The sequence below is a fragment of the Antedon mediterranea genome, chromosome 6 (genome assembly GCF_964355755.1).
Source record: "Antedon mediterranea chromosome 6, ecAntMedi1.1, whole genome shotgun sequence".
Taxonomy (NCBI): Eukaryota; Metazoa; Echinodermata; class Crinoidea; order Comatulida; family Antedonidae; genus Antedon; species Antedon mediterranea.
Window position 1 is genome coordinate 4,259,815 of NC_092675.1, and position 11,569 is coordinate 4,271,383.

General features: G+C 33.8%; 2 protein-coding genes across 2 annotated transcripts; one reads left to right on the forward strand and one right to left on the reverse strand.

Annotated features, from left to right (window-relative positions):
* Positions 1-3,764: 3,764 nt before the first annotated feature.
* On the reverse strand, positions 3,765-5,730 carry LOC140051733 (acidic phospholipase A2 DE-III-like). Its single transcript, XM_072097027.1, has 4 exons — positions 5,586-5,730; positions 4,850-4,985; positions 4,445-4,581; positions 3,765-3,982 (listed from the first exon to the last, which is right to left on the reverse strand). The coding sequence occupies exons 1-4, from the start codon at positions 5,626-5,628 to the stop codon at positions 3,837-3,839; spliced, it is 462 nt and encodes a 153-aa protein (XP_071953128.1). The 5' UTR covers positions 5,629-5,730; the 3' UTR covers positions 3,765-3,836.
* A 3,879-nt stretch (positions 5,731-9,609) lies between these two features.
* On the forward strand, positions 9,610-11,530 carry LOC140051734 (phospholipase A2 AP-PLA2-II-like). Its single transcript, XM_072097028.1, has 3 exons — positions 9,610-9,763; positions 10,880-11,016; positions 11,346-11,530. Exons 1-3 carry the CDS (start codon positions 9,651-9,653, stop codon positions 11,495-11,497), a joined length of 402 nt encoding a protein of 133 aa, XP_071953129.1. The 5' UTR covers positions 9,610-9,650; the 3' UTR covers positions 11,498-11,530.
* Positions 11,531-11,569: the final 39 nt, after the last annotated feature.

Consider the following 11,569-nt stretch of genomic DNA (forward strand, 5'->3'; position numbering starts at 1 on the left):
TAAGCTGGTTTGAAACATAACTTGCCCAAAATTTCAGATCAGACTTTGACCAAGTCTTCATAAATAAGCACTGTGGTATAATGCGTAACCCATCGTAATCTTAAACGTTCGCGATTTACGATATACTATAAATTAAGTTCACATACAAGTTTGAGACACGCAACGCCAACGTGTTTGCCTAAGTAGGCCTACAATACTACAAGCATACAGGATGACCTAGGTAGGCCTACGAAAAGCAGGTACAACTTTATATACAGATACCACTGCGTGGTAAAGTAACTATGAAGCAAGTGGCCAACAGAAATGAGTGCTTTGCTTACGTCATACAACTAAAATCGGTGTTCTGATAGCATTCGCAACTACCCACTTTCTGGATTGTTGTATTCAAGGATAGGACGGATATTTGCATTATCACAAACAAGCTTCTTAATATTTAAGGAATTCAATGACATTTTATTGCCCATGGTACACTTCTATCATATAAAGTACATCAGTAGTCAGTTCAGGTATAGGTTATCTATGATTACCACATCTTACCTTACATAATTAATTCTCTCATTATCGGTAAGGCTGATTAAAGAATACTCGAATTTCATTCATACTTTTCATTCCTAAAACTGTGAAAAGAAACAAAAACAAATTACGTACTTTAGCACATAAACTAACCGAGCTATGATTTCTAAACGCAAACAGTATGTGGTAAAAGGAAATTTCTCCTAATTTCAGAAAAAGTATGGTGTCGTTTTTTGAAAAACGACACCATGGGTCTGCACGCGCGTATTTCAAATGGATCATACGGATTGAAAACTCTGAGACAGCGAAACTTTTGTTATTGTTTGTTTGCAAATTATAGTAAAGAGTAAGTACCAACAATATGTACAATGTTAATTTATTTTATATAGTGGCCCTATGTATAGTACAAAGTATTTGTCATATTTAATGTAGATATTGTTTTATTTCAACAAAGGTATTCCCATAAATGTAACGGGTAACATTTTGACTAAATCAAATCATTACAAATCAGCACATTGTGATACATAACTTGTTTGGGAAAGGACCGGCGCATGTGTCATGGTCATCGTCTGGACCTTCACCAAGACGGTGTTGGAGAAATCATGGAGCCAATTGGTCACTTTTATGGGAGAACGAGTGAGGAAGCAAGTCCCTCATCCCAACTATATATGAATTTACATGACGTAGATAGTTCATAAAGTCGTCTAAAATAGCTCCCTAAATTAACTTTCAAACAATCCAAACAACTTTGCCACAAACCCGTAACATGAATGTATACTGGATACTGACTTTGTTCATGTTTTAATGGTTTTCACTACATTTAATTCTGAAGATCGATGATGTTATGTACAATCAAAACCGGTTATATAAAAGTGTATATAGCAAATCAATAGTATAAATAACAATTAATTTAATTGAGAAAAACTATATGTATGAGAAGTTTGCGTTATTTAAATTATCTTTATAGTAAAGACAAATTCTTTAATCAAAAAAATGGCTTACTAGTATGGTTTAATTTAAAATTCAACATTCTTCGTCTGCTGCTGTAACCATGGTCAGATTTTCTTTCAGTCATGCTTCATACAGTCTTGATTGTCATTGCAGGTCTATAAAATCAATGTGAATTATTCTATAGCCTTTGGGCCATAATTTTCATTCATTTCTGTTTTATAATACGGGTATATTTTATTTTTTATTATAGACTAAATTATTCTTTTCCTTGACTTGTATTCAATTTCATTTTTTTTTTATTTCGGAAATTTCATCCATATCAAGAAACATACAAACGGAAAAAGAAAATTCTCTAAGCTTAAATATAAAGGATACTTTTGGTGTCCTAAGACCACGAAAGCTAAGACCCCCTAAGACCACGAAAGCTAAGACCTCCTAAGACCTAAGACCACGAAAGCTAAGACCTCCTAAGACCTAAGACCACGAAAGCTAAGACCTCCTAAGACCTAAGACCACGAAAGCTAAGACCTCCTAAGACCTAAGACCACGAAAGCTAGACCTCCTAAGACCTAAGACCACGAAAGCTAAGACCTCCTAAGACCTAAGACCACGAAAGCTAAGACCTCCTAAGACCTAAGACCACGAAAGCTAAGACCTCCTAGGACCTAAGACCACGAAAGCTAAGACCTCCTAAGACCTAAGACCACGAAAGCTAAGACCTCCTAAGACATAAGACCACGAAAGCTAAGACCTCCTAAGACCTAAGACCACGAAAGCTAAGACCTCCTAAGACCTAAGACCATGAAAGCTAAGACCTCCTAAGACCAAAGACCACGAAAGCTAAGACCCCCTAAGACCTAAGATTACAATTATTTATCTTTCGCACCTGCCTTGTATTTTAACTCCAACATTTATTCTGAATACCACACCTTAGAATTAGCACTTTTATGAAAAAGAATCACATAAAAGTAAAAAATACATTTTTAAACTGATGATTTTACAGACGTTTTTCTCGCACACATACTGTTTGCATGACTAGGTAGGCCATGTTTAATATTTTTGTTTCTATGGAACGTCAAAAGAGCAAAAGTTATATAGAGGACTGAAAACTCTGTGGAGTTCATCTACAGTGTGGATAGAACAATGTAAAATTAAAATTGTAATGATAATAGTATAATCATGCTAGTACGAAGAAATAAATACTCGAATATAAATTTTAATTTAAAAATCATGATAATAAGTTTTTTTGTTTCGTTTTCTTTCTGTTGTTATACTTGTACTATTATTGTTGCTCTTTTGGCGCTCCATAGAAACAAAACATTGAGCATGGGGAGGAGTTACAGTATACAAAGAAATACATCTGTATAATCATTAATTTAAAGGATTTATTTATTTTATTTTTTTGATGTGTTTCTCCTTCTGAAAGTATTCATAAGTCCTAATTTTAAAGTGTGGTGGTATTCAGGATAAAGTTACTTAACAAATTTGGAGTCAAAATACAAGAAAGGTAGGTGCGAAAGAAAAACATCCTCTGGACCAACACAATGGAGTAAATGTATATCAACAAACAACCCGTCAAGTTTGTTTGTTGTAAAGAAAAAATATACATTTACTCAACGGGCGAAAATAATGTGAGTTTATCTATGTTTTGCGGTAGTATTTAATTATATTTATAGAATAAATGAAACTTACTATGTTTAAAATTATGTATGGATAAACAAGTATTGTTTTTAAGCTGCAGTATATCTTAGCATTTTTAATCTTAGGTCTTGGGTCTTAGCTTTCATGATCTTAGGTCTTAGGGGGTCTTAACTTTCGTGGTCTTAGGTTTCGTGACACCCTCAAAATACTTCTCGTTGTAATAGCATACTATTATATCTGATGTAATGTAATGATTGAAATGGCTAGGATTGAAATGGCTAGGATTGAAATGGCTAGGATTGAAATGGCTAGGATTGAAAAGTCTAGCCCAGGTGGGTGAGTCACCACAATGTAGTATTTTTGGTGTCAAAGTTCGGCAAAACATCTGACTGTGAAACTTGATTTCTTGACGTAGATATGTATCAGAATATCATGTTATTTGAATATCAGTTTACATAATGAATGACGCGTTTAAACATTGACTTAAAAAAAAACTTTTACGCGCGCGTCGAAATAATGTGACGCGTGTCTATATTTTGACGTTGACCAACGAGTACCTATTGTGTGGAATGGAGATTTTATATACATCGCCGCCTAATGTAATATAAAACACTAACACAATAAACAAAACAATTGAACATAGTTTCTAATGCATTTTATTGAGTAGGCTTATTTTGGATATTTAGTATAATAACGTTTTAGGTTAAGCAAAACATAACATTGATACTAGTTTAGCATTTACTCTGTGGCCAGTCCTTTAAGCTCTTGTCGTAGTTAGCCCTAGCAAAGCATTCAGCACCAGCTTTATCACATTGGCACATGGCAGCGGCACAATCGGGGTATGGGCAGTCGTTCTTGCCATACTCATTAACACCGGCTAGAAACGGGAAGAGAGAAGAGAGAAGAGAGAAGGGAACAAAGAAAATTATTCAAAATGTATAATCAGGTACATGTCTTCAACTTCCTTTATTTGTTTGTAAACTTGAACCAACTATTGAGTATCAAGTTTTTGTATGCGTAAAGTTTCAGCTATAAACAGTCATAAGTAACAGCTAATATTTGATAAACAAAACATTTTAAGAATTTTCTGAGATGATCTTGACCATGTTAAAACACCAACCTCGTAATTCAGTTTTTGCATCCGTTTTGAAATAAAGTTATTATCATTATATTATAGGCCTATATACAGAATTTACAAATTATTTACAAATTAGAATTAATCAATATTAGCCTATACAAAAGGAGAATTGTACACACACAAAATGCATAGCTGCAAAAAGGAATCGTTGTAAGAGTGGTATATACTTTAGAAAAGAAGAAAATGGATTTGAGCACTTACCACATAGGATTTGAGAGGATGGTGTCTTGCAGTTGAATATCCTGTATTTATAAAGTACAATATACACGTAATCTTCGTATGGACACATCCCGCTTTTCATAACATCGCCGTAACAATTATCGTGTTCAAGACAGCACCTACAAAGTCAATATAAACATAAATTTACACACATGCAATAAGCATTTGAATAATTATTTCAATCTAGTTCAAAGTTGACCATGTGAAATTATATAATGTGTAGTACATTGTCATTCTATCAATATTTAAACAAATGAGCGAACAGTAATCAACAATCACAGGTGGCATCACATAATGCACGCGCGCGTACAATAATATTGTATTACCGTTTGAACGCCGCATAAAATTATCAGCAGTTAAATAAAACGACTTTAACCCGATACTCACTGGTCTGTGTCATCGATGGGCTTGCCAGTACCTCCATAACCACAGTAGCAACCATAACCGTCGTAATCCAGCCAGGATGAAATGAAATTTCGATCCGTCTGACAGTGGATCATGTCACCAAATTGGCCAACATTTGCTAAAATAATAAAGTATGTAATAATCAATAACTAAATCGTTTCCTCTGTGTTGAATCGGATTAAGATTTGCATATGAGTAGACTTTTTAAAGGGACTTTCGTTTTTTAACACATAGAGAAAAGGGGGAACTTTAATAGAAACCCCTTTAAAGGAGTAATGTTTGCCCTTTTAACGTAGCCTATTTCTGATATAAATTTTAGTTTTAAAAAATGGTTTTAAAAACTCAGATCTCTCTAATAAAACTGGGTTGGGATTATCCAGGATATTATGACGGAAGATTGAGAAACACACTTATGACCACATTCATTGATTTACCTTTAACGGCTACACTGTTGCTGATACAAGGACAATATGTTGCCAACATTCCTTAATCAGTGAAGATGTTTCTTCAGGTAATGTCGTATACACAATTATAGTTAGGCCTAAATCGTTACTCAAAATTGCACAACATACTCTAACAAATCGTCAATGGCACGCGATGAAGAGACACAATGTAACGCGCACATTCAAGTAATGATGAAGTGCATGCGTGACAGTCTCTCTCCATGGTTTAATGTGCCACGGCGGTCGATAATAATATCAAGTATTACGGTAATTACCTGTTGCTACTGCAATCAACGTCAGGAATACCAGAGACTTCATTGTGGTTGAATTCAGATTTCGACTGTTGCACCAAACCGTTCAGTTGCTCGCTTATAAAGACAAACCAAACATGCCGACAAACATAACTATATCTTATCTTAGCTTTGCTAATTGTTATGCATTACATTGCTAATTACACAGCCATTCGTTTAGGCTATTGGACATTATTTAAACATTATTTCAATTGTTTGTATCGTTACTATCTTTCATGAGTTGGTTGTCATAAGTATTTTTAGATTTTGACGTCAAATGTGAAACAATACTAACATTTTCCGTAGATTATAAAGATAATGTGTAATTAGTATTTATAAAAGTGATTAGTAGATTGATTATAACAAAATACTTGTGAGAAAAGCTACAGGTGATAGCATCCATCATAACGAGAGGGACGACGCCCTGTCGTCATATATCAAAATGTTCTGTATTTACAGTTGTATCTAATTCTTTGTTCAATGTAAAAAAAGTTTAGAAACCGAACGATGGATCGCACAACGGCAGTTTTTTATTTATTTATTTTTTAAAAATTTCATACACATCCAACAGCGAGCACAAACTCGCCAATTACAGGATGGATAAACTATTTAATAATTTGTCGTGCTTATAAACTAAGTCTCATTTGAGGCTTAGGAAGTGAAGTTGAAAGAGTCGTGAGTTACAACCCTGGCACTAGGTCAGGAACACTGGACCTTGAGATTGGAAGGCAAGCACGTTAACCACCAAGCTACATCTTCAAACATAACAGCAGAGTTTTCCAATTCATGAGTTCAATTCGGGTTTCGAAGTCTGAATGATAATTTAACTTATTCACAATTCAAACTCCTAAAAGTTTTGAATAGTTTTAAGCTTTCTACCGTTGAGGCACAGTAAGTATACAGTGACACTAGCAAATAAAGCAATCGTTTTTTCTTCGGGTACGTGGATACGATGATTCAAGACAACGACGTAACGCAACGTAATGGTTTCGACCAATCAAAAGCGATGGATTTATTGGACTGTCGCTTGTCATTAGTCAACTCGTTTGCGTTGCGTCTACGTCCTTGTGTTGCGTCTCTAGTGGGAACCAAGCTTAAGTCACACTACGTGCGTAATTTTAGGTTCTTTCAGATAATCTTTTGCTGTTTGCATTTACTTGGTTTGTCATCCTTGGATGGATCATAATCACTGTCTTCATCTCCCTCCTCCTCATTTACCTCCTGTTCAAATTCATCCTCTATGGAAAATTGAGTATTACAATTTTACAAGAAGAATTCTACACATAAGCATGGTCATTTATTAATTTGCGACATTCATTTTATACGATTAACAGAATAAGAATCTGTGAATGAATACCTATAGCGAACGGATGAATCGTAGCGAATCGTAAAATGTTCTCCCCACGAAGGCTCAACCATGGCGAAACTGACGCCTTCTCTAGATATAGCATTCACCAGGTCCCTTCCTCTATTGGGGATTTAATCTTCCCTCTGCATTCACAAAATCCGCTCTTAATAAAGTTGTTTAAAAAAGTGGACTTTAAGTGACATTTTTGTGATATCATAATAATTATTCCTTGACCTCGTCCCCCTCCCCCCCCCTGTGTGATATTCTTTTTTGTTGATCCATCAAACAATAATGATAATATTCAAGAACATTGCTCTAAGAGACATCTTAGTTTACCAGAAGCCTCTTTTGTGTTACGTCGGGGACATTATACATAGACCCTGTGAAAAGCAACACATACGCGCGTCTTATTGGGCTTTCAAAAATATGATTTTCACTATTCTCTTTTCTTAATATGAATTGAAATGAACTTTTAAAACATTGCGATGATTGTTCATCAGATGTTAACAAACTCATGGGACTGGAGCATGTGTCTCATCAGCTTGTTTAATTAAACGAAAGCATTTCTTATCGTGTCAATATTTAGATACAATTAGTAATTAGTTGATTCAACTCAGTGATAACGTGTTCAGATTTTAATGCAGATCAGATAAGTAATGGCATTTGGTATTTTCCGATGTTTTTAATGGATCATAATAATTATGAAACCCGATTTAATTTGATTCCTAATCATTATTATAGGCCAATACATTTTTATTTTATTACAATAAAGTTGTTTTTCTAAAATGTTATAAGTTGAATTGAATAGTAAATAATGCTATAACGATGTTGCTGAGTTGTTGATTTTAGTGATGAAGTGTGATGTTGAAAATTACTGGTTAACAATTTGATAATTTTGAAGAAATTACGTCATAAATGACGACAACAAAATATATTTAACATTACAACATAGTCACAAATAAGACGCACAATTATGTGTCTAGGTGTTTTTATTTTTCGGAGGTATGGGCGGATTATTTATAATTCTAAATTGAAGATGGGAAACTGAACATATAACAAAGTAATATAAAAAGCAATATATGACTGTATATTATATAATTGATTTTCAGAATATTACCCGGGCGTTTCAAAATTAATGTTTGGCGCCTGTGGTGTTAAGTATACTGTAAATACAAAACAAAATAAGAGAAACAAGAACTGATTGATTACAAAGTAATGCATTTATTCAAAATAAGTATATAACAAAAATATGAAATAAAGCCGAGTGAATCTCACAAAAGAGAGAGAAAAAAACTTGTTGAAGATGATTATACGACAATAATCTTAAGCTTGTCCCACAGGGACGCAAGGACGCAAAAAAAGACAATGACCTACAGACTTGCACTAAGTCTAGATGAGGGACAACTATTTATCATAAAAGCTATTGAAACCGTTGATAAACACACAACCATAGATCTTGTGGGAGGATAGGATTATAATGACGCGGTATAGCAAAGATAACAATAAATAAAACGACGATTTAAAAGCAGTGACGTATCATCCAGCCGATCGGAAGAATACATATCTCTAACATTCAAACTTAAAACATATCGCGTACGCTTAAAAGCATCTGTTGCCAAACCAACCACTAATTTCCATGATAAGCAAAACAAACTTAGCATATTTATTAATGGTTTCTTTACTGATAATATAACGTATATAAGATGTTGTGAATTAAGGTTCATTCACTTCAACTTTTTCTTTCAAGAAACTACCTCAAATTTTGTCTTTTTTGTTCGAAAAGTCCCCGACCACAATGTTCAAGGTTCTGTTGCTTGTTGCCTTAGCTACAATTACTAGTAAGTATGGTTATTTTACTTTCCAGTGCAATTCGCGCATTCCAGCTAAATATTTACGGCATAAATGAGCAAAATCGTATATAGCACGTGACACAACAAAATACAATTTAACGCGTGTTCAATCTCGAATATTTACTGCAAAGAATCTATTCTATATATATATTGGTGCTTCGCGTACACTTATTGGTAAACTATTTAATAAAAAAACAAAAATGTAATGTTTTTATGCTTAAAATAGCACGTGGCACAACGAAATACAATTGAACGCGTGTTAAAACTCAAATATTTACGATTTTATTTGAGACTTGCGAAGAATCAATAGGCCTATATTATATATAGTAATATTAAATTTCCACCAACAATTGGTGCTTCGCGTACACTTTGGTAAATTATTTAATAAAAAAAACAAGTATGTAATGTTTTCGAGCCGCGCTTTTAGGCAGTTATATTCAAGAGGACGGAAGAATTAGGAAACTGTATCACGCGAAAGCTAGAGTACGGCTTGACAGGAATGGGAATTTGTAAACTCGGACTAGTAATGCTCATAAGTTTTTGTTGGGCACTGATGCATTACACCTAAGTGAATTTAACACTTGGAAGAGAGATTAATGTTCCATTCATCGCCATGCAATACGTTTGTATAAACGTATATTAAATCTATTAAAATAGTACGTTTTTAATCAAGTTGGTTTTGTCATAAACATTATGATGCTGTACTTGAGCTGTTAAACCGTTTATGCTTACTTTTCAATTAAATATATATAAATTTGTATACAGTATTGTCACCATCTTAATCTGATTTCTTAATTTTTTCTAGATGCTTCGCCAACCCGTTCTAAACGCAACGTAGGCCAGTTTGGAAACATGATCAGTTGCATGACTGATCTAGGCTTGATTCGATCATGGACAGACTACGATGGCTATGGTTGTTATTGTGGCTTAGGAGGAACTGGATCACCACTTGACGAAACTGACAAGTTAGTAACTATATAACTTAGGTGTTAACTCGTCACCTTGACGAGTTAAGTGGTCCTTGCATAAAACTCACCTTTTTAACTTTTTACCTTTTTCAGTTTTCATTTTTAAATTTATTTATAATGTAGTAAAGCATGAAAACATAATAAGCCTGAAATCTTATTATTTAAAAACCTTGTATTATTAGCAACAAAAGTTTAAACTGAGCATATCGTACTTTTAAACTGAACATCGTACCATATCTTTATCTTTCCCATTGGTGAATAAAGAATAATAGAAATATAGAAATAGAAATATCTTTACAATGACAACAATTAGGTGTCGCTATAACAATGCAATATGCTATCATAATTTGGAAACATTGACACATATCAGAATGTTCATATTAAACATTAATATCTGCAAAGACAATGCTAATTATTTTCGCAAGAATAATTTGTTGTAAATTATATAAATAGATTTATTGACAATCATAAACTGGGTCAGAATTATTTACAATCACAGCGGTTTTCCCGGATTAAGGCCTGTTGAAATGCAATTCAAGCCTTTAACATTCTTTCAAGTGTAAGAAATAAGTTAAATTTAAAGGACAACTTTACCGAGAACCATATTTTGACAACGTATTTAGGGATGCACATATGATTTCAGAACAATTGCGAGATTTAAGATATCACCGCGCGCGCTCGCCATACAGCATTCTTCGTAAATTTCTGTGACGTCACGAGTGCATGGCAAAATACCTCATGAGATTGCACTGTTGTTAATAGTTTCTGAAATCACATGTACATCCCTAATACGTTGTCCAAATATGGTTCTCGGTAAAGTTGTCCTTTAAAACTTACCATAGCCTTACCAAAACTTGTTTTCTTTAAATTGTTTTAAATTTTTGTTTTATTCAATTTATTATGAACTACTAATACGTGAAATTAAAATGGCCTATTGTGAACACTTACATTTTGACAATATGTCATTAATAAGGTTGAACTAATTAATTATGAAAGTTTACAAGTTACGAGTTTAAAACAGAAATATCAACTAATTAAGTTATAATTATTTACAAAATAAATTAAACTTTAACCTTAATATTTTGGTTAAGTATACATGTGACTTTTTCTTAGATGCTGTGTAACCCACGATCAATGTTATGATACAGTCATGAAAAGCGGAATGTGTCCTTTTGAAAGTCACGTGTATCTCATACTTTATGAATACGAAACATCAAAATGCAACTCACGTGATGCCAAGATCACATGTGGTAGGTGCTATAATCATTTTCAATTTCCATATACCAGAGAGTCGTCGAAGTACAGTTTGATAATGTAGATTTGGTTCGAAAGTGTTTCTCAACTCAAACTGGCATTGTTTAAAACTGATATAGGCCTACCTCAAGTTGTACCTTTTCCAGATCTCATGAAATAATGATTTCTGACTCGGACGTCCAGAAAAGGATTCGGATCCGGGATATGCTTCTTATTCAGTACAGATTGTAAATGTATATACGGTTGTACCACTTATCCACGAATTGGTCCAAAAATTTTAGTTGATACATTAGGAAAAATATGTATATATTTTTTTTATCCATAGCTGCAGTGGAAGACTATAGATTCTTAGACACTCCGTGGCCTGAGTGCGCAGCTGCAATGTGTGAATGCGACGCCAACGGCGCCAAATGCTTTGCAGACGCCTCAAATACGTACGATAAGAAATACAAGAACTGGCCTCAAGAAAACTGCTAAACACTATGGGACGCAATTTAGATTTTGGCGATTCAAAATATTCTTTTAAATTCACATTAAGTAGGCTTATCC

Excerpts from the sequence above, each read along its gene's own strand:
- LOC140051733 (XM_072097027.1), bottom strand. The coding sequence starts at position 5,628 with ATGAAGTCTCTGGTATTCCTGACGTTGATTGCAGTAGCAACAG. Across the intron at positions 4,986-5,585 it reads GTTGATTGCAGTAGCAACAG|CAAATGTTGGCCAATTTGGT; the intron begins GTAATTACCGTA and ends TTATTATTTTAG. Across the intron at positions 4,582-4,849 it reads CCCATCGATGACACAGACCA|GTGCTGTCTTGAACACGATA; the intron begins GTGAGTATCGGG and ends TTGACTTTGTAG.
- LOC140051734 (XM_072097028.1), top strand. The coding sequence starts at position 9,651 with ATGATCAGTTGCATGACTGATCTAGGCTTGATTCGATCATGGACAGAC. Across the intron at positions 9,764-10,879 it reads CCACTTGACGAAACTGACAA|ATGCTGTGTAACCCACGATC; the intron begins GTTAGTAACTAT and ends ACTTTTTCTTAG. Across the intron at positions 11,017-11,345 it reads TGATGCCAAGATCACATGTG|CTGCAGTGGAAGACTATAGA; the intron begins GTAGGTGCTATA and ends TTTTATCCATAG.